The 24,002-nt window shown below is 41.1% G+C and overlaps 2 protein-coding genes across 2 annotated transcripts in view; both read left to right on the plus strand.

Moving 5' to 3' along the window:
- LOC115766433 (inactive dipeptidyl peptidase 10) overlaps positions 1 to 11,565 on the plus strand; it is a 31,491-nt gene extending 19,926 nt beyond the window's left edge. Inside the window, exons 2-9 of the mRNA XM_030710361.1 lie at positions 6,245 to 6,458; positions 6,988 to 7,082; positions 7,233 to 7,318; positions 7,384 to 7,956; positions 8,609 to 9,808; positions 9,928 to 10,122; positions 10,176 to 10,336; positions 10,956 to 11,565. Coding sequence (XP_030566221.1) covers positions 6,245 to 6,458; positions 6,988 to 7,082; positions 7,233 to 7,318; positions 7,384 to 7,956; positions 8,609 to 9,808; positions 9,928 to 10,122; positions 10,176 to 10,336; positions 10,956 to 11,302 — 2,871 coding nt within the window. The 3' untranslated portion in view covers positions 11,303 to 11,565. The remainder of the gene's footprint in view (positions 1 to 6,244; positions 6,459 to 6,987; positions 7,083 to 7,232; positions 7,319 to 7,383; positions 7,957 to 8,608; positions 9,809 to 9,927; positions 10,123 to 10,175; positions 10,337 to 10,955) is intronic.
- Positions 11,566 to 15,032: 3,467 nt separating this feature from the next.
- Positions 15,033 to 23,343, plus strand: LOC115766355 (non-canonical poly(A) RNA polymerase protein Trf4-1). The gene is made up of 6 exons (XM_030710255.1): positions 15,033 to 15,094; positions 17,700 to 19,504; positions 20,085 to 20,765; positions 21,610 to 22,166; positions 22,428 to 22,895; positions 23,191 to 23,343. The coding sequence occupies exons 2-6, from the start codon at positions 18,322 to 18,324 to the stop codon at positions 23,341 to 23,343; spliced, it is 3,042 nt and encodes a 1,013-aa protein (XP_030566115.1). The 5' UTR covers positions 15,033 to 15,094; positions 17,700 to 18,321.
- The last annotated feature ends 659 nt before the right edge of the window (positions 23,344 to 24,002 follow it).

Raw genomic sequence — 24,002 nt, forward strand, 5'->3', positions numbered from 1 at the left:
TGAAGAAAACGCCAAACTTCGTGAAAATCGGATGAGATTTGACCGAGTTATGGGGGTGGTAATTTTTGACCCATGCTATATACGAATCTTGGGGTAAGATTTGGACATGAATTTCGACCAAAAAATCGATGTCGAGATTTGAATGCCAGATTAATCTAGAGGGAAAACCATGAAGAAAAGGCCAAACTTCGTGAAAATCGGATGAGATTTGACCGAGTTATGGGGTGGTAATTTTTAACCCATGCTATATACGAATCTTGGGGTAAGATTTGGACATGAATTTCGACCAAAAAATCGATGTCGAGATTTGAATGCCAGATTAATCTAGAGGGAAAACCATGAAGAAAAAGCCAAACTTCGTAAAAATCGGAAGAGATTTGACCGAGCTATGGGGGTGGTAAATTTTGACCCATGTCTATATACGAATCTTGGGGTAAGATTTGGACATGAATTTCGACCAAAAAATCGGTGTCGAGATTTGAATACCAGATTAATCTAGAGGGAAAACCATGAAGAAAACGCCAAACTTCGTGAAAATCGGATGAGATTTGACCGAGTTATGGGGGTGGTAATTTTTGACCCATGCTATATACGAATCTTGGGGTAAGATTTGGACATGAATTTCGACCAAAAAATCGATGTCGAGATTTGAATGCCAGATTAATCTAGAGGGAAAACCATGAAGAAAAAGCCAAACTTCGTGAACATCGGATGAGATTTGACCGAGTTATGGGGGTGGTAATTTTTGACCCATGCTATATACGAATCTTGGGGTAAGATTTGGACATGAATTTCGACCAAAAAATCGATGTCGAGATTTGAATGCCAGATTAATCTAGAGGGAAAACCATGAAGAAAAAGCCAAACTTCGTGAACATCGGATGAGATTTGACCGAGTTATGGGGGTGGTAATTTTTGACCCATGTCTATATACGAATCTTGGGGTAAGATTTGGACATGAATTTCGACTAGAAAACCGGTGTTCAGATTTGAATGCCAGATTATTCTAGAGGGGAAATCATGAAGAAAAATCCATACTTCGTGAAAATCGGAAGAGATTTGACCGAGTTATGGGGGTGGTAAATTTTGACCCATGTCTATATACGAATCTTGGGGTAAGATTTGGACATGAATTTCGACCAAAAAAATTGGTGTCGAGATTTGAATGCCAGATTAATCTAGAGGGAAAACCATGAAGAACAAGTAAGAGGTTAAAGTCGGGAGCTCCCGACTAGGGGATACCCTGAACCCTCTTATTCCAACACCAAATAAATTAATAAAAAAAAGTTCCCTTGGCAGGGCTCGAATTTGCAACTGACCGCATTACTTACTGTCGACTCTACTCAACAGCCACACCAGCAAAAAAAAAAATAATAATACTTTCCCCGGTAGGGCTCGAACTCGCGACAGACCGCACCACTTGCTATGCCTCTACTCAGCAGCCACACCAACAATTAAGTACTTATGATAAAAAAGGAACTAAAATAACATTACAAAAAAAAGATGCAATTACCATGCTATTAGAATGCGAAGCAGACGCGCATGAATGTGTGTGTGTACAGAAATTCTTAAAGCTGCTGCCCCATTCAATTGCGCAGTTGCATATAACTTTGGTTTTTCTTAACCGATCTTTCTGAAATTTTCTACAGTATATCTTATTGTACCATAGAATATTTGTCTATTCTGAAAAAATCAATTGCATTTAAATTGTGGTTTAAATTGGTTGGCAATAAAAGTTGGGTTATTAACTTGATTTATAGCTCTGGGGTGGTAGCGGGGAGGTGGCGATAGGTATAAAATGAAAGATACTTGAAATATTTATAATATTCTAAAAGCAACATATCATGTTTGGTGGCTTTAGCTCTTATTATTTACCCAATTTGCTAAAAAAAAAACAGGATGTCGATATCGATTTTTATCGATTGCTTGGAAACGGAGTAAGTTATCATTTATCGGAAAAAAACTCAATCTGCGCGGGAACTAGGAGCATCTACATCTAAAATTTCTCTAGCTCTTATAGGTTCTGAGATCCTTTGACTCATACATACGGACGGACGGACGGACGGACGGACAGACAGACGGACATGGCTAGATCGACTCGGCTATTGATGCTGATCAAGAATATATATACTTTATGGGGTCGGAGATGCTTCCTTCTGCCTGTTACATACATTTGGATTTTGCACAAATACAATATACCCTTATACCCATTTTTAATGGGTTCAGGGTATAAAAAGAAACTTGTTCTGGCAAAGGAAAACATGCTTGTAAAAATCTTTAAGGATTGTGTGAGTGCTAAAAAAATTTAAGTATTTAGGTGTTAAAAAACATTTTTTTAGTACAAAATCGCAAAATTTACTACCCTATTTGGGGCAAGCAGCTCGTGTGCGTCAAACTGAAGCTTAACAACGAGTAAAGGCAGCAGTAAAAATATAATTTTATTGTATACTAAAGAACTACTTGAAGAGCAGAATATTTAAGCAGAATGTGCACCATTCAGAGCTGCAGCCATGCAGCATAAAGTATTATAGTCTGATATACTATTCCGTATGACTCAGCCAAAAAATATGAAATCAAAGTTTTTTTTATCGTCCGAAAGGAACTAACTAGCAAACTTCAGGAAGATAGAAAGACGATTCGTTCGCAATATAGATAAGAGAGAAGGTCCGGAAGAAATAGAAGAGATTTACCAATTGGAGCAGATATTCAACCTAGTTTTGAGCTCGATCACCCCACTCTCAGGACTGTGACTCGACTAACTTAAGCAGGGTATCTGCTAGCCTGAAGCTTTCTCAATTGTAATTGAATTCCCTGCAAGCCAAATAGCCCTGCGATAGACACTATAGTAAATAATTTCAATTAGGCGCTCTACACTTCAGTACACTCAACAAATCCTATTACCCCGGGGCACCCACATAGCTCGCACCTCGACCCCACTGCCCTCTCTCCACCCACTCAAGCAGGTTGGGCATGCAAGTGCATATAAATTTTTAATTCAATTTCAGAACAAAACATGAACAAGTGGAAATAAACAACAAAAAAAAGTGTTGTTGAAAATGTTCTTCAACCAGTTATTTTGGCATCGGAGCCAAATAAAAAAAATTGTTGTGAACTTTTCGGTCGTGGCACAACCGCCGGCTGTCGCAAAATGTCCAAGTGGCAGGAAGGGCTCTAAATATGCATGTAAATTGTCCGGCCCTGAGCTGAAGCCAGAGTTGAGCAACTTTTCAAACACACAAGCCATTCCCTCTGTACCGCATGCAATGTGCTCTAAAATAGTTTTATTGAAATTATGTTGTTGTTGTGTTAGCTTTTATACCCCTTATTCCAAATGTTTGGAAGGGATATCGTGGTTCAGTGCTAATGTATGCCACATGTACTTGATCACATGCTAGGGATTTGAAATTTAAGGTAGTTTATCGTGTTTCTTCGGATATTTGTTCGCGTGTTTCCATAAAATCAATCATTTAAGATATTGAAAAAAGCTTTATGGGGCATTGCTTACAAATTTCTATACAACCGATAGTTATCGATATTGAAATGAGGCTTATTGGGCATAATTCGATGATTTCTATAAAATCGATAATTGTCGATACCGAAATAATGTTTATTAGGCTTAGCTCAAAGATATCCCCAATATCGATAATAATCGATATGTTGAAATACGGTTTATTGGACATAGCTCGAAGATTTTCATGAAATCGATAATTATCGAAACGGAAATATGTTTTATTGGACACAGCTCTATTATTTTCATAAAATCGATAATTATCAGTATTGAAATATGTTTTATTGGGCATAGCTTGATTATTTCCATAAAATCGATAATTATCGGAATTGTAATGTGGATTATTAGATCTGGATATACCAAAATTTAGTAGATAGGAATGCCTTTAATCCAAAGCTTTAAAAATCAATGTAGAGCACTGTATGCTCGCACATTTGAGTGCCACATTTGAGCCTGAAATTTCGTAAAGACAGGACATTTAGCACCCAAGCTTTTCAAGATTGCACTTTCCATAGTACAGTGCTGAGGGTAGAAGAACTTCGAATATTTGTATCAGCAGTTCGGCGCTATGTTCGGGGTATCCGCTGCCTGAGCACTCCCTTCTAGAGTCCTCCTATTTGTCGTTGTTGTTGCTGCTGCTGCTGCTTGGCGTGTGAATGTGTGCAAATTTTAACCTTAATTTCGTTGGCATTCGCCTGTCAATTAAGAACACATCAAGGACTTTTGCCCTGGGATTGCACATCGCAAACCACTTTTCTTCGGCACGCCCCGCAAACCCCTTCCCACCTCCATCACAAACAAACAATTGCATTTTGTAGTCGCACTCTAAAAGCCGCCGCTGTCAGTCATTGATTGCCTCTAGCCTTATATATTTTTTTTCGGCGATTTCTAAATCCACCCCGCCTTTTTAAATCAGTTTGGCAATTTTATATGATTTTCGCCTTTGGCCAGCTTGCCCAGTTCTCTTAGTGCTTGCGAAAATCAATAGAGTTTATCCCGAGTAGAATTCATTAAACCAGCGAATAGCATAACAAGCAATTTTCAGCTATCAAAATGAAAAAAGAAAATACACAAAAATACAAATAAAATAAATAAAAACTACAAGAAAAAGCAGCTTTATCATCAATATTTTCTACATTCCGCCTCGCGGCAATCAATCAAAAATGAAAGTCAAACAACAGGACGCTTACAAAAGTATTTTCAACGACAAACAGGAAGTGACAGGAAGTTCGAGGCAGAGAAATAATATTTACTAGTTCCCAATAACATTACAGCTCTTGACTAATAGATACTCTTTAAACAGTCTAAACAGGCTCCTTAACGGGACTAGCAACGTTTTGAACTGGAGTTTCAATAATCTGTACGCTAGGTAGATCATTCCCACAATAAAAAACGCCTCGATAATGTTTGTTTCTTCATTTCCTATACGTGTATCGCCTTTCTATGCGATTTTAACATACCTATAGAGGGTATTACAATTGGTTCATGAAATGTGTAAAGCATATGCATGTCCGACCCCATAAAGTGTTCTTAAGCATGTATATATAGATCTGTTTTAACAATCGATATTGACCTATCTGCGCGTCTGTTTCTATGCAAACTAGTCTCTCAGTCTAAGTTATGGCTATTCTTTTGAAACTTTGCATAGTTGCGTCTTTCTTTCCACATAGAAACGATCAGTCGAAAGTTAAGATCGTGTATGAACAACTTTTACGTTTTTCATGATCTTATTAACATCGGATCACTATGTCATTAATCGCTAAGTCAATAATTTTCTTGTGGATATGGCAAAATTTTTTTTTGTTTTTCAAGACGTCTTGACCAAACTAGATAATTACGACCTTTATATATTTTTTATATTTTATTGAAATTTTTATCGGACAACTACATCATATGGCTCCTGTAGGAACAATCGTAGAAACAAGTTGGATATAAAAACACCTTAAAGTCGTTTGTCTACATTCTTTTTTTTTTAGCTTTCCCTCTCTCTTGTGTTTTGTATAAAAACTGTCGATAGTCCAATATCTGGTATAGGATATCATCCAGTCGGCACTCTTTGCTACAACAATATTCCAATTTGCTTAATTATAGAATTCCAATAACAACGTTATAATTAGAAACAAACTTTTCTGCATAAGAACTTCTTAGAACAAGGCGCAGCAAATGTCAGCCGGAACACACCCACTGAGACCCACAGGCACGCCCACTTTCCATCAATAACCCATTAGCACGCAGCTCAAATAGCACTCAAAGGCGTCTTAGTTAATCGTATAGTATATAGAATTTGGTAATTAGTTGATTTATTGACGAGCAATATTTCCCCTGTACAGAATATTTTTATCAAACTAAAGTTAAAAACGTTTTTTGTTTTTGCGTTCCAAAAAGACAATCATCGTCATGTTAAGAATTAAAGAATTTTTTAGAAACGTTCTGTGTTCATCATCATGACTTTTAAGGTAAAATTTAAAAAGGTTAAAAATTGCAGCTAAAATTACAAAAAAAAATTAAATTTGACTATTATAATTTTTGAATTCCAGGTGTTGTTTTGTCTTAGCGAAAGGCCTTAGTTGCCTGTGCTAAACAAGATAGTAAAGTTGATAGCTTGCAACTATATTCTATACTAATAATAATAATATTATTAGTATAGGGTATTCACAGTTGCAGCTATGCAGGCAAACATTACATAGAAGGCAAGAAATAAAACCAAACTTACAAAATCTTTCATCGGTTTTACAGGAATTGGTGGCCATATCGCCTGAGCGTCGCAATTGGCGTGGCATCTTCATAGCCCTGCTGGTTATCGCCGCCGTCTTCAGCTTGATCATCTTTTCTATATTTCTGCTATCGCCCGAGGATGAGGGACTGCGGATTCGCGGACGAAGAATGCTGCCCAGCGACATTCTAAGCAAAAGCCTGCAATGGAAGCCATTCAACGGCACCTGGACCAATGGTGGGTTTCTAAAGCAGACCGAGAGAGTATTAAAGATATGCAATACCCATTTAATGCCCATTAGTACCCATTTTTAATGGGTCCAAACTCTTGTATAACAAAAGCAGTCCGTGTTGTTTTTTACTCTTATCGAAATCTCTTCGGTGTTTCAATAAATCGATATTTATCGATACATCAAAAACAGTTTTTTAACATAACCAGGAAATAATAAATAATAGAGATTATTATTATATTATACTCTTGTATAATATTACAGATTCCAAATATTGCGCTTTGGGTATATACACACTTGACTATACCCTACAAATTTTCTTATTATAAGAAAATAAACACGATATATTCTAATAACGTAACGGCATCTAGGCTCTGAATAGAGGAAGGGTACTTACGAGTCGGACATTCCTGACTAGACTACGAGCTATTTGTGGGCTTTATTCTTAGGGATTCCTTTGCATTTTAAGTCTTACTGCAGCTCCTCGGTATAAAATTTAGATGTACATATATGTTAATCCGTTTCTTGTTCTTACAGATCACGAATTAGTTTATCGCGATCCGTCGGGCGGTCTGTCCATACTTAACATGACGGATTATACCACGCGGATTCTTATGACCAACTCCACGTTTGTGAGTAGCTCATAAATCTATAGCAGCGCACCAGTCTCAACAGTCACTCTCTCTCTCTTTTCCCACCACTATTTCCCTGTCTCTCTCTCTCTCTCTCTCTCTCTCTCTCTCTCTCTCTCTCTCTCTCTCTCGCTGTACTTTCCTTTACAGCGCCAACTGAACGCCGAATCGTTTCTCGTAGCGCCGGATCAGAAATACGTATTGCTGCAATCGGATAGCAATGTCGAAGGCTCCAGGTACGTACTGCATAAGCCATCAGCTCGTGAAGGCAGCTCATGCAATCCGACTCCCTTTTTACCAGGCACCACGTTTACGAGGTGCAAACGGCCAACACATTTCCACTGGGACCAACGGAGAATATTGCGGAAGCACCGCGTCTGCAACACGTGGTTTGGGCGCCCATTAATCCACCACCACCACCACCACCGCCGCCCCCTCCAGCAGCAGCAGCAGCAGCAATGCCGGCCACATCCACCATGTCGCCGCTGCCCAACGGCAGCATTATTCTGAACAGTCTGGCAGGAGCTGCAGCAGGCGGTGCAGGCAAGCCGACGCCCACAACCAACGCCAATGGCTCTGCCAATGGGAGCGGTCCGAGCAATGGGAATGGCGGCACCAAGGCGCCATATTCGCTCAACCAGGCCATCGCCTTTGTCCACCACAATGACATCTATTACAAGCCCAAGGTGCAGGGTGAACTTGTCTGCCGCATCACACAAACGGGCGCTGCGGGCGTTTTCTATAATGGAGTGCCCGATTGGACATACGAGAATGTGCCAGAACTGGAGAGCCTACGGAGTAGCATTTCCTTCTCGCCGGACGGTCTCTTTCTCGCATTCCTCAGCTTCAACGACAGCGAAGTCAATGAGTACAAGTGAGTAGTGCAATGAATGGTAGTGAGTACAAGTGAATAGTGCTTTGAGTACAAGTGAGTGTTCATGAAAATGAAAAATCATTTCATAACTGCAAGAGTGGTAAGGAATGTCATAAATGGCCCAAGATAATAAATACAATTTCCAGCTTCTAATGTCTATAACTAGCAATACCGCTTTTCTATCGCTTTCGTGTCTTCCAATGTGAAAAAGTGGCACGCTTTTGCAAGACTTCTCAAAAGTGGGAATACTTTCGCTCGGCAGATAGAAAAGTGTTTTATCCCGACCGAAGGCTGAGCTAACGTCGAATGCTCGCTGTGGAAGTTAAGAAAGCGATACCAACCTATTGAAAATATACGAAAAGAGGCAGGGAGAAGCAAATTTCGAGCCCAGAAATGATACATATTATTGATCATGGCAATGAGCTGAGTCGATCTTGCCATGTCTGTCTTTCAAAGAGGTCCAATATAAATTCCTTACTCATACCTAACATAGATCATGCTTATCTTTTCGTTCGATTTGCCCCCATTTCCATATCGATAATTATCGATATTTATAGAATAGTTTTTACATATATGGATTACAAAAATCGTATTGCATGCTCTCAGTCCAGAACTATCTATATGACATGTAATAACCACATCTTTGCGACAGATACACATGGATGGGCGACAATATTAAGTACCCGGCGGTGCTGAGCCAACGTTATCCCAAGGCGGGCTCTCGCAATCCGAACGTGACGGTGAATGTGGTCAATCTGTCGGTGATCAAGTACATATTTCCCACGCAGATCAAGCTGCCCGTGGAGCTGGGCAATGACAGTTATGTGGGCGGCCTAACATGGGCATCGCCTATCGATCTATCCGTAACGGTAACTAGTCGCGACCAGACCAAGGCCACCACAGTTATATGCCGTGCACCGCACTTCCACTGCCAGGTGGTGCACACCGAGGTGACCATCAACGATGGTTGGGTATTGCCCGCGGAGCGTCCGATCTTCTCAGCACGCTTAGCTGCCCAGCTGCGTGGCAGCCAGCTGCGGCAGCTGCAGCTGCAGGAGATGGCCGCGGGCGAGGCTGCGTTCAGTGGCAATGAGAGCCAGGCGAGTGTCACCAACGGACAGACCACCTATGAGATCTCCAATGGCGGCTATCTGCTGAAGCGATTGCCTGTGCGCGATGGCGAACATGGCCACTATCGTCATGTGGTGTTCATTTCGTCGCTGGACCGCCGGCCCGTGCCGCTGACAATGGGTCGGTTCGAGGTGACCGAAATTGTCGGCTGGGACGAGCGACACGAGATCGTTTACTTTATGGCTGCTCCTGAAAGGCGACCCGGCGAACGCCACCTGTACAAGATCAGCCTTAAACTAAACGTCACCGAAACGAATCGCACCTACATCACGTCGACACAGCCCACATGCCTTACCTGCGACAACACCGAGTCCACCTATCGGCTTCATCGTGCTCGCAGCATCAATGCCGCCGAATGGCAGCGTGGTGAGCGCTGGGAGGAAATTGTGGCCCGCCTGGAGCCGGACGACTGCATCTATGACATACCCAAGAACTGTTTATACAATCGCGTCCAGTTCAGCCGCGACTATAGCTACTATGTGCAGGAGTGCTTGGGCCCGGAGGCGCCCAGCGTTTACCTGGTGGAGACGTCCAGCAATGAGAAGATCTTTGTGCTCAATGCCGGCGATGTGCTGCGCCATCGTCTATCCCAGCTGGCCATACCGCAGACACGCACTTTCAGCGTCGAGATACGACATGGCTTTCATGCCCAGGTGCGGCTATATTTGCCACCCGGCATGCGCGAGGAGGAGGAGGTCGCCTTTCCATTGGTGCTCCATGTGTAAGTAACGTCTAAGAAAATCCGCTCGAACCCGCTGCCGGCTTATCATACTCGGGCACCCTGGTTTTGGTTGAAACCTTGATTTCTTTCTATACCCTTATATACATATATATTCACAGCGACGCCTCGCCGGGCTCTCAGCTGGTCACGGAGCGATTCCATGTCGACTGGAACTGGTATCTGTGCAGTCAGCGCAGCTTTATTGTTGCCCAAATCGATGGACGCGGCAGCGGCTACCAGGGCGAGCTGCTACGCACCCAGGTACATGGCAAGCTGGGCACCGTTGAGATCGAGGATCAGCTCGGTGTGCTCACGTAAGTCTAGCCTAATTGCCGGACTTCTTATGTTGCCACAATCCCAATTTCAGCTATTTGCGCGACAATCTCAAGTTCATAGATCCGCTGCGCATCTGCGCCTTTGGCTGGGGCTACGGCGGCTACGCCTCGGCCATGATGCTCATCGATGACTCGCAACAGGTGCTCCAGTGCGCCGTCGCCATCAATCCCATTGTCAGCTTTGGCTATCACTGTGAGTGTTCACTGTACAAGTATATAGAACAAAAGGAAGTACAATTCTAGACTAATCAAAACTCAATTAGAGCAATATACAATTTGTTTGTCCTGACTGACTGCTCGACTAACTGATCAATCTAGCTGCTCAGCCCTGATTCAAAGATCTTCGTACAAACTTCACACATTTCGTGGAATCCATGACTCCTGGCTCATATGAGCGGATATTAAATATAGTTTTCGGCTCAAACTCTTTTTTTAAAGCTCTGCATAATTAAATTTTTAATGGCAGAATGTGGTTGACAAGCCCGGGCATGGCTGGGTAATGCCTGATAGTTTCTACAACCTTGAGAATTCATTAAAAAAAGACAAATTAAAACTTGGATTTTCCTTAAATTGGCAATATAATATAATAAACGTCATTAATGATTCACCCCATAAATTTCAAAAATTAGTTAGAATCCATTTTAATGACGAGGCAAACATTTTCGCCCATTTTTCGTCATTCCGGGTGGAATTATCTTACGTTACGAAAGGGCACTACAGTAAAAAGAAGCTTTGTTGTATTCAAACAGATCTTTTTATATACGATTACATGAAATTCGTTGTATCTAATATTTTATATCTATGCATGGCAGATTCCTTTTTCACGGAGCGCTATATACCGTTAAAGGGTGACTATCTGCGCGCCTTGCAGGAGGCCGATCTCACCATGAAGGCGGGCAATATAAAGGGTCGGAATCTGATGTTGATGCATGGCACGGCGGATACGCTGGTGCATCAGGAGCATACACTAATGCTGGTGCGAGCACTTGTCGATCAGCAGGTGAAATTCCGTCATCAGGTATATCCCGATGAGGATCATGCCATTGCCAGATCGCTCAGTCATGTGTACAAGACAATGGAATGGTATTTCGATGAATGCTTCGGCCCCGTCGACGACAACGAGTGGGACCCAACGGGTCTGTTTGTGTTCAAGCAATAATTAAGACCCCCCTACGATCCTTATGACGAGGATCCGCTAGCCAATCAGCTAATCGACATCGAACTGGATCCCGGCGAGCGCAACAACCAGACAACGGCGCTCTCAGCCCTGGATGAGCTGGACAATAGCCTCCAGGCGCTTGACCTCATGACCTCATCGGCAATGACACTTAGCAAAGTCTCCAGCAAGCTCTGCAACTATAGTAGCAAACGAAAGCTCCAACAGACCGAAACGACGCTGGCCAAGAAGATCCGCATCCTTCAGCATTAGCATGTGTGAGTGAGTGCATGTATGTATATGAGTGTGTGTGTGTGTGTGTGTGTGTGTGTGTGTGTGTGTGTGTGTGTGTGTGAGTGAGTGTGAGTGTAAATGCATGTGTGTGTGTGCGTGATTGTGAATGTATGCGTGATTATTTTTAACTCAATATGAACAAAGTTGGCTTTTTGTTGTATTTTTTTGGAAGTTTTGTTATTTCTAATTATTTTCTGGTATTTTTGTCAGCAAGTTTAGTATTTTTGTCAGTATTTTTAGTGTTATTGCAGTATCTTTTAGCATTTTTTTTTTGGTATTTTGCGTGTGACAACGTTTTTGGGGTGTGCGTGTGTTGAAATTTGTTGAGATGTGCGATAGCAGAGCGTTCTTATAGGCCAGTTTATAACGCAAAACAAAAGCAAGGTGATTCATTTATGCGACTGATTATTAACACATTATTGTGTATTACATGATAACAAACCAAAACGGATTAGAAATTGTTTAAACAATTTGATGCCATTGCTTGTCATGGGGCTGTAGCGAATATATATTGGGATATCGTAGGGGAAATATTACAAAAATGCCGAATAGATAAGCATTCCAAATTTTCAAACTAGCAGTAAAAAACAAAAGCAAAAAAAAAAAAACAATGATATTCATGCTAGAATATAGTGCATACAATATATATGTATACATATGTATGTCTATTATGCCGTTTTATGGTTTTATGTCTCATAATTGTTGATTTATATGTGTATGTGTATGTATGTATGTGTTCTGTGTTATAGATTGGCTTAAATCAATAGCAATGCTAAAATATAGACGAATATGGTACACATAAATATATATATATATATATAAATATATATATATATGTGTGGATATGTGTGTGTATATATATATATTTGACTGAACGTTATTTTTTGTATATATTAATAATTAATATTTTAAACAACACACCTAATTTATGTCCAACTTAAACACACAAAACAAAAACAAGAACGAACAGTTACCTTCGGCACGCCGAATATTGAATACCCTTGTAGAATTATGGCGTACAGCTTTTTGCAGATGTGTGAGCAGGAAAGTGAAGCTTGTAATTGCAGAGTTGAAATATCATGAAAATCAAAACAGTTTTCCTTTCAAAAACCCATTCTTTGACACATTCTTCCTAAATAATATAATAATATAGTCCGATGTTGATCAAATATGAAGCATAGTAAAAATGATATATACTGGGCTTGTCAAGCTGGAATTAAAAAGCAAAAAAGTTGTTGATACAAAAACTTAATTTTTGAAAATAAAAATATATTTTACGGTAACTCCTTCCATGCATTCATCATTTTCCGACCTTCTACAAGTGTATTTAAGACAGAAAAAATATATATATAAATGTTTTAAAAAGTGTGCTAGAAACAATTTGAATGTAGTTCAAGCCAAGCGAAACCATAAAGAAATTTAAATGCTTTCTTACTAAATGTTAAAATGCGCCTAAAAGAAAAAAAAACTAACGAAAAGCGAAAGAAAATTAAAACCAAACAAAAATCATAAATAAATGTGATAGTCGCATATGAACGACTATATGATGCCCTATGCTAAGCCAAAGTTGAAATTATAATATGCATAAAATATAACAATTTCCGTACATGTCATGGACTATAATCAATATAAGCAGTTTTTTTTTTTAGTATAGATAATATTCCATTTGGGCAAATTATTGGTACAGGGCATTACGAGTTGTAGCTTTATCAAGAGATTGCGTTTTAAACAAACTAGAATGTTAGGCGATGCTTGGTCCAAAGTCGAATAAAGCCAAACAGAACCACTTTTAAGCCCAGCCGGGACAAAAGCTATGCAATCGAATGTCCTCTATTCAAAAAAAAAAAAAAAAAAAACGTAATATATTAAACTAAATGAAAATGTTGTTGTGGCCTAAGCCAAATATCAGATCGGTATAGAGAAAAATGCCCACAGAGAGGGAAACGTTTTTTTTTAGATTTTTTTACCACAAACTTGAATTAACTACGATATGTGTATGTGTAAATGCGGCATCAAATTGAATTCTATAAAAACCAAAAAAAAAAATTAATTTAATAAAAAAAAAGAACATACATACATACATACATAGGTGTTAAATGTTGCGTCAATACGCCCCTAAAAGTGGCGAAATTTTATTGTAGAGTAACTGTGCGGCTGGTTCAAAAACTATTCCCAATATTTCACATAAAAAAAACATTAAAAAAAAAAACAAAAAACAAACAAATAGTCAAGCTTTAAATGTTGTACACAGAACAGACGGAAATTGGGCGCGATTACAAGAGTACATTTATTGCAACCCTAGCTAAATGCATAACAAATAGGAACTTATAAGCCCAAACAACTCTGTATGTAATATTTGTTGAGTGTGCGCAGCTCTTAATGAATGTTTAACGTAATTATATAAAATGAAAGAGCCCCCCCCAAAAAAAAAAACAAAAATTTAGAAAACCGAAATACATATTTATAAATGTTTAAGACAAAAAGCTATTTATGTATGTATACATATACAAGCGTACATAAACTAAACTAAAACTATAACTAACGACGGCAAGTACGAACATTCATACACTAATTATTTATACCTACAAGTCGAACTACATCATGAATTAATAACGGTGTGTAATTGCGCCCACACACAAGCCATTATGGAAGTACGTTACGTAATTTATGTACTTCAACAGGAACAAAAATGAAGCTAATAAAAAATATATATAAAAAAAAAACAAAAGAACAACTAATTTCCGTAAGGTACAAACTACTGCAAATTAGTTGCCGCGTAAAAAACGAAAGAAATTAACAACAACAACAACAAAAACAATCCCAAATAAATGACCAAAAAATACACAACAAACTAGAAACATTTTAAGTTGTCATTTCCAATGACACGCCAAACGAAGTTCTTTGGTTTCAAGACAACAATTTAAAGTAACAATAAAATTATGAGCATGTAGCATGTCTGTATGTACTTACATTGTATTTTGGAAAACGCTAAGTATACCAACAATAGAAGAACTCGAAAGTAACAACCAGCTAACAAGTTAAGAAAATCGAAACAATAAATAAACATGAAATTTTTGTGTGTATGCAAAATAAACAAAAAAAAAAAAAACGGAGTTTTAAGTTGGGGCTTCGATATTACAAGCTTGTGTAATTTTTGAATCAACTCAACATGAAAGTATTAAAGACTACATTTAGTACAACATTTTTGAAATTATAGTCTGTTACTTATCGACCATTGCGACCCATCATCTCTTGCATAGTATCGATAGTTCTTACTATTATAGTAGGCATCGATATGCACAGGGTTGTATTATCATTGAATTTTGTTCATCTCTAATACTGCGTAGCCGTCGCGTGTTCGTAGATAAATTGCAATTTCGCTAGCGTTTTTTTTTTAATTTTCTTGGAAAACGCAAATAAACCAATTCCAATTGACGCTGGGCCAACAGCGTACTGATTGTAATCAACTTGCAAACAAATCAGCAATTCAACTTGCAAACGGTAATAAGCTATTCTCGAAAGAACAAATTCGTGCGTGTATGTGTCCATATTTGTGTGCCTGTCTGTGTATGTGCATAAAAGGCATAGCAACCAGACAAGCGGTCGTTCCCAAAGCATGAAAGCACTTAATTGTGCTTATAAGGATTGCCACAAATGCTGCAAGCGGCGCATAAGCAATCACCCGTACCGCTCGTTAACGATGACAAATGAATCTTGGGGTGGGTTATTTTTTTGTTTTTAACCAAATTTAGCCAAACATTTACTTAATAGAAGACAAAAAAAATAGTATAATCGCATTGAAACTTCGTTTTGGTGAGCATGTGCATGTGTATGTGTGTATTAGTGGCGTGTGTGTGTATTTGCTAAACTTGAAATACAACGCAAACGCAACGAGAACAGACTCGTCAAGGTAAAGAAAAAATGTGTGAAAAATTCCAACGGAATTACGCGAGAAGCAAATCGGAGGCAGGAAAGAAGCTAAATCAGATTCTCTCTGAATGTATGTATGTTTGTGTGTGTGTGTGTGACGTCGATTGCGTATCGCTCCCATTGTGTGCGTGTGTGTACGTGCAAGATACATTTTGCGCCTGTAGTTGTAGCAGTAGTAGTTGTATTTTTGGGCGGGGGCAAGTGGGTGTCTGTTGATTGGGCTTTGGGGTATAAACGTACAACTTAATACAACAACCAAGAAAAAAAACATCTATTTTTGTGGGAAGTGTGAATCTGACGATTGTAAATTCTAGAAAAAAAGTTTTCTTAACACACTGCAAGCAGTTGCATAAATTAAATGTTTACATGCTTGTCCATTGTCGCCTTTGCGCAGTACTGCATAACGATTTAAAATCAGGTGGCAACGCCGACCTACATTTGACAACAGCGCCGTTTTCTCAGCTTTTGAGAGCCATTGCCGGGTCTAAATTAAAAAAAAAAAATACTTCTCACTTTGTTACAAATGAAATGAATTCAGTGATCAGTTATATCTTTATAACGCTAGCCGATCTATCGGCCGTATATATTATGTAATAATAAGTGCCAGAATTAGGCTTATGAAAGTTTTGCTAAGTGATTTCTCATAGTTGATAGGTCCGCTGTTTCGAGTTCAATCAAACTTATATTTGCAGCTGGAAATTCACCAACAATCGATGTCATATGATGTGTATCGATATTTACGATAGACACATCCCTGCATGCGGCAACGCTAGAGCAAAGCAGTAGCTCTTAACTGTGAATATTGTCTGTAGCGGAGAGCAGTTAAACAAATCGAAACGTTATTATTGTATAATATTTGTGCTAACAGTGCAGCAGCCTGAGCACAGTCTGTCGTTCTTCTTTTTTTTTTTTTTTCATTTACAATACATACTTGTGAAATGAAAACCGTGTTGTCTGTCTCTCGTACCACAAAAAGCCGAAAGTGTTAATTTGCCAAATTCTGTATATATATATATATATGTATATATACGTATATATGTATATGTATGTATGTAAATACATACATATGTTTGTGTTTGTCTAATTAAAAGATCAATGCTGCTGCAGCTAAGATATCTTGACTGGTAAATATAACAGTGTCGCGTGCGTTTTTATAATGTGTGTGCGTGTGTGCTATAATTTCACGTCTAGGTTTGAACTTGATAATGCAACTGCATGTGAGTGCGTGTCTGTGTACGCGCGTGAATAAATTGGTTAAAATACGCATAATTAACAGTTTTTGCATAATCGACATCGTTGCCGTTTCTTTTTCTTTCCAATATATGTACATGTGCGCGCTATTTGCATTGCCCGCGCTCCCGGCACCCACGCCATAAGCCACCTGTACGCCCTTGCGCGCTCACACACACATACACACACACAGTTAAACGAAGTGATTTGCGGTAGTCTCGTGAGCGCTGCTCACTTGCCAATGCGATAACGAAAACATATACATATGTATATGTATGTATTATACATATGCATATGTATGTATATTTGTATTTTATTGTCTTCTTTGGCCCATTTGGCTCTGCTTCTTTCCGATTTCAGCTATTGCTAAGCACATTTGTGCTCTGAAAAAATGTACGAATATTTGCACAGCTAAGGCGCCGCCGGTATTGCTCTCTACGCTTCAGCTGCATTTGGCGTCGACGTAGCTTGCAGCTGCGACTGCAGTTGCGAGGGCGGCGCCAATGAATTTCTATTTGTAGAAAAATAGCGCATAATTTGCAATGCAATTGTTTGCGCTTTCTATTTAGTAAAATCCACTTTTGATAACACATGCGATCATTGGGCGTGTATGTATGTGGTTTGTCATGGTACAATGAGATCGCGCATTCCTGACGTCACGAGACGACGTATGCATGATCTCTTCTCTTTTATTTATTATTATTTTTTTTTGTTTCGTTCGTTGATGCGCATAAAGAGAGCCAGAGAGCGTACGAGTTGCCATACATGCGTCAATTGTCATTGTTGAATAAATTTTGGGCAGCAGTGGCAACGCCGTGTCAGCTTGTTTATTAATGCAACATCTTGAGCTCGGGTCAAAAAATGTTTTGCAAATTTAGGAAAGCAAGTGGTTCGCAAAGAGCGTTTTTTTATTTTTATTTTAATCATTGTGCGTTTTTTATTGCAGTTGCAGCCGCTTGAGACGGAACATCACGGCGTAGCCTTGCCAAGCAAATAAGTTTGCCGCGTTGCGTATCTAAAAAGTGAGTAGTTGCACATTTGGGACTGTTATGAAAACCGTCAGAGATTAGACGGACTAGCTTTGCTTAGCTGCCCACAGGCAACACAACTGCTACAACTACAACAACAGCTACAACTACAACTAAAACACCGCATTGCACCCCCCCGCTGTCAACAAACGCCGATGCTGCGCCAGAGCAAGAGCTGGAGCCAGAGCCACAGGCAAATGCAGTTGCAGTTGCATATGCACTAACTACGCGCCGCTCAACACAGCCGCTCGACAGCAACAACGCCAGCAGCAGCAACGGCAGGAACAGGAACAGCGGCGGCGTCGGTTGATCAACACTCACATCTAGACAAATACATACACAGACACAAACACACACATACATATACATATAGACCGCACACAACGACTGTGACATTACAGTGAGGGTGAGAAGCGTAAGAGATCCTTACATTTCACGCTATAATAGAGAGAGAGAGAGAGGGAGTGAGACAGAGACAGAGAAGTGAAGGCAGAAAGCAGGAGGCGTATTCGCTGCCCAGCACACAAAACGCCCATTTGAATGGATCCGTGTGTTGGCTGGTTTCAGGAGGAACAGGAGGGACCAGCGTTGCGTACATGGTTAAAGATTTGGGAAACGAATGCCCAGGAGATGGGTGCACTTCTTGAGCAACAGCTACAGCAAAACAACAATAATAATAATAACAACAACAACAACAGCAGCAGCAGTAGCAGCAGCATCAACAGTAACGGAAATAACATCAGTAGCACCGGCAACGGCAACAGCAGCACCGGCAACAGCAGCAACAATAACAACAACGCGGTGGCCACAAACAATTTATCTAGGATAATAAGCAACGGTCCTACGATCAGCCTGCGTGATCCCGACTCATTACAAATTCTTCTTCAGCAGTTGAACGAAACGCCAGATCGTCACGGGAACAACAGCAACATTAACGGAGGCAAAAGCTCAAGCAACACGTCTATCGATTCCACATCGAACAACGACAATAATTCGCCAGCAAGCAGCAGCAGCAGTAGCAGTATCAGCGCCAGCGCCAACACTAACAATTCAGTTAACGGTACACCGACAACAGCAGCAGCGCCAACACCAACAACAACCACAACACCAACAACAACACCAACAACACCAACAACAGCAGCAACAGCAACAGCAACAGTGGCTGCTTCAAACAGCACAACGACGCCGACAGGTGGTGATAGCACCAACACCACCGCCACGAACACCACCACAAGCACTACCACAACCACCGGTACCACCAGCAGTACCAGTACCACCAGTACCAGTACCAGTACGAGTAGCAGTACCACGAACAGCAGCAGCAACAACACCAGTTTTGTAGCCAATCCCGCGTCCAAGGTGCCGCTGCACGAGCGCGCCAACACCTATTATAATCCATCGCGCAGGAAACGCGTCGTGGACAACAAGTCGAGCACTTTAAATCTGAACAAGCACGCCGAAATGATAGCCAAATATAAAGGCTGTCCGTGGCGAGTGCGCGACTATCAGTACGGTGACGGTATAATTGGTTTGCACGAGGAGATCGATCACTTCTATCAGTATGTGCTGCCCACGCCCTGCGAGCATGCCATTCGAAATGAGGTGGTCAAGCGCATCGAGGCCGTTGTCCATTCCATATGGCCGCAGGCGGTGGTCGAGATATTTGGTTCCTTTCGCACCGGCCTCTTTTTACCCACCTCGGATATTGATCTAGTGGTACTAGGTGAGCTATCCGGCAGAGTATTGCAATCAATCCCAACATATACACTAATCTAAGCAATATAAATGTTTTGCTTTGTATTCAATCAAGTTTGAAGCTTGAATATAAACCGTTCCAAATCGAGATTAACACGAGAAGATATTGCTATACGATACTCTCAACATATATAAATATAGCTTTGTATATATTAGTTGCAATCAAAAGTATTATAAAACACAATTTGTGCTACAAAAGTAAATATTTTTTTTGTAATTGGATGCTTGTCAAATCGCATCTTAAATTGTTCCCAAATGTTTTCTAAACCATCAAAGTTTTTCATTGATCTTAAATCGAACTCTTATGTTTATACTATCAATATTAATTTTAAAGAAAATCACAGTCAGCTTTTAAACTGGATTTGCCAGGCCGTAGCTCAACATTAATTCAGTTTTTTTTTTGTTTTTTGTTTTTATTTAATATTGACAAGAGTTCTTTTCGTTTTTATCGCTTGGAATGGTCGAACATATTTTCTGCAGCAATTTTATGAAGCTTGTTCTCTTTTTCCCTTCTCTCGCTCCCTCTTTTTTGTTGTTACTTTTTGCAGGTCTGTGGGAGAAGCTGCCGTTGCGCACCCTTGAATTTGAGCTTGTTTCGCGCAACATCGCGGAGGCCTGCACGGTCCGAGTGCTGGACAAGGCATCTGTGCCGATCATCAAGCTGACAGATCGCGAGACGCAGGTGAAGGTCGACATATCGTTCAACATGCAGTCGGGCGTACAGTCCGCGGAGCTGATCAAACAGTTTAAGCGCGATTATCCTGTGCTGGGCAAGCTGGTGCTGGTGCTAAAGCAGTTTCTACTGTTGCGCGATCTCAACGAGGTGTTCACGGGCGGCATCTCATCGTATTCACTGATACTCATGTGCATCAGTTTCCTGCAACTGCATCCGCGCGGCATCTGTCACGACAAGACGAATCTGGGCGTGCTCTTGCTCGAGTTCTTTGAGCTGTACGGTCGTCGTTTTAACTATATGAAAATTGGCATTTCCATTAAGAACGGCGGACGCTATATGCCCAAGGATGAGCTGCAGCGCGACATGGTCGATGGCCACAGGCCATCCTTACTCTGCATTGAGGATCCCCTAACGCCCGGCAACGATATCGGACGCAGCAGCTACGGTGCCCTCCATGTTAAGCAGGCCTTCCAATGTGCCTATCGTGTGCTCACCCAGGCGGTCAGTCCGCTCAATCTTTGGGGCACCGATGCACGTGTCACATCCATATTAGGTGAGTGAACATTAAATAGAGCTAAACACTTTACCAACTTGAGAAGCCTCAACTACCCCGTCTGTATATCCAACATATATCTTGAGATCAGCTTATCTCAATCTTTATGTATATGAACTCTAGAAGATATAAGCTTTTAATGTATTTAATATATAGTTGGATTCGCATTTTATGTTATTATTATAAGTTTGAGCATAGGCAAATTTCAAAATGAGCTGCATATTTTTTCAATTTAAATGCAGTGCTAACAGAAATTAGAATTGTCCAGAACTTTGAATCGGAATTCGAAATGAGTTAGATAAACTTTGAACTTACATCCGGCTTTTTTTTTTTTGATCGTACGAATACGATGAGTAGATATATTTTGATTCTTTCGATTTATAATTGTTACAATTTTACTTGAAAGTTATTATTGAAAAACTCAAATAATATTAAGAACTATTACAAATCTGATGATATGTAAAACAGAAGTTAATCATTTATTTGTACATGAAAAAGAAGCCTTATAAATGTCTTGATTTTTGTAAATTAATAGCATCAATGCCTAAAATTAGAGTTTGATGAATCGCAGCTGTATTCATCTTTTAAATTCCTCTACTCTGATTGGTTACATGAAAAAGGAATTAGGCTTCGATCCAGACAATGGACATAGCGTTTACTCTATCCAGCACAAAATGGACCAATTAAGACGACCACATTTTGAGTTTAAACTGATTTTAAACATAAGAAGAAATTAATTTGCATACCATTATTTGTTTGACGATTGAAATGTGCTTTTATAAAGCAACTGGACGATTCTAATATCAATTTTTGTTCTTGATTATCTGTATATACAAATATATAGGGCGCATTATACACATAACGGATGACGTTATTGACTACCGCGAATGGATACGGGAGAACTTTGAGTATCTGACCGCCGTGGATCCAATCTCGCCACTGCCCGCCTACACGAATGGGGCCGCCAAGTATGTGATCATGCCCTCCGGTGCCGTAGTGCATCAGATTTATCATCCGCATACGGTGCTGCAGCCGCACGCGCTGGCACAGCCGTATCATACGGCAGCAGCAGCAGCAGCGGCGGCGGCAGCGGCTGCACAACAACAACAGCAGCAGCAGCATCAGCTGCCGCCACAGGCGCAGCTGGCTAGCAATCTGAATCTGACGGCGCTGCGTCATCGGCGGGGCAGCACCTCATCGGCGGATGATTCTGAGGACAGCAAAGACTGCGAGGTTGGCGACCGGGAACGGGAGTCTATAACATCTGTTGGCCAGCCGGTTGTCGAGGTTATTGACATCACCTCATCGCCGCCAAATGGACTGGATGTGGCAGCGATGCCCGTGACTGTACCCAAGCCGATAATGGTGGCCATCAGCAACAGCTCGTTGTCGGGCTCGTCGGTAATGCACACACCCACACGCATAGATACATGATGAATGGCTGCCGGCCTCATGCAGCCGCAGCACCAGCAGCAGCAGCAGCAGGCCGCCGGCTGTGCCATGCTGGCCGCAATTGCTCCCAAACCAAATGCCACGCCGCGTGCGCAACTGTTGCGCACCAACGGCGGCGTCGCCGGTGCAGCAACTGCGGCCAGCATGCCAGCCAAGCCACAGGCCCAGCCAAGCCAACATACATGTATATCTTCTTCACAACTACAACAGCCAGACATGGAGCAACTCAGCGATGCCCCGGCGGACGGACTGGATGATCAAGTCTTGAACAGTCATATCTACAACACAACCACCGGCCACGTCCAAGCCAATAGCAGCAGCGGCGGGAATACAGCGACGCGAAGCTACGGCCAACAGCAGGCGGGGCAGCGCAGTCACTCGAATTCGTATTACCGTCAGCCGCTCTATGTGCCACCACCCTTGCAGCAGCAGCAACAGCAGCAGCAGCAATTGACCAAGACCATTTCCAATACCCAGCCGAGCAGCTACAATGGCCATCATGCCCAGCAGCAGCAACAGCAGCAACAACAACAGCAGCAGCAGCGGCCGCAGCATTTGCGTTTGGCCACTAGCAATAGCAATAGTGGGACAAACAGTTCAGGTGGCGGCTACCAGCAACATCATCATCATCACCATCAGCCACAACAACAACAGCAGCAGCAGCATCATCACCATCACCACCATCACCATCAGCAGCAGCAGCAGCAACAGCAGCCGCAGCCGCATCATCATCATCATCAGCAGCACCCGCAACACCCGCAACAGCAGCAGCAGCAGCATCGGCGGCACTTCCAGTCGAGCGCATCAAAAGCGGTAGGTTCGCCCACAGTATCATCATCCTGCACATCAGCAGCGGCAACAACGAGCGCGCATAGCGGCAACAGCAGCAGCAACAGCCGTTTGCAGCAAATGCGCGACACTCGTCTCGTCAACTCATCCTCCTCAATCATTTCCATATCGTCTGAATCCTCAGTTGGCAGCTCAAGCAGTTCGTCCCCCCGTTCACCGCGCTGCGGCTCTGGTGGTGAATCCCCGGACTCGGCTTCCGGCCAGCTGGCCACTGCAGAAGATCGCTGAGGATATCCAGGCCCAAATCCAATACCAGAGACGCTATGGCGGCCACTGACCCACCCAACAGTTAAGTGAACGGGACAGAGAGCGTGCGAGCGAGCACAAGAAGAACAAGAAATCAATTCAATGAGCGCGCAACAGTGAGCCATATGAGAGAGAAACGTGTGATGATGAGACAGAAACAGATTTGGCCATTTGATAGCAGATGGAGAGCGAGAGAGAGCAGAGTTTTAGTGAGCGAAAGAGATAGAAGATAGATAGCGAAAGAGATGGAAATAGTCATGTGCATTATCTATATTAGCTGCGTGCGTTTAGAATTTTTTTTTTTTTTTTTTTGTGTGTTTCTGATAGTTTTGTGTACCACATTTCAAGATCACATTCAATCATTTATGCATATGCACATGATGTATATGTACATAATATTTGTTTATGTATGCACATGTGAATATGTGAACGCGTATTGACATACATATGTCATGTAGGCGTATGTATTTGTATATATTTATATATTTTTTTATTAGCAATTTTGCATTTCAACGTTTATGAATACAACAAATTATATACTCAACAACCTCCCCCTCCAAAAAAAAATAAATAAAAATAATAATAAAATAATAAATAAATTAAAATAAAAAAAATCCCTTTAATAACAAATAAGTGAAAAAATTGCCATCTTGCATATAGAAGCATACACTCACACACACACTCACACAC

This window comes from Drosophila novamexicana, unplaced genomic scaffold, assembly GCF_003285875.2.
Source record: "Drosophila novamexicana strain 15010-1031.04,08,12 unplaced genomic scaffold, DnovRS2.1 tig00001151-arrow-arrow-pilon, whole genome shotgun sequence".
NCBI lineage: Eukaryota > Metazoa > Arthropoda > Insecta > Diptera > Drosophilidae > Drosophila > Drosophila novamexicana.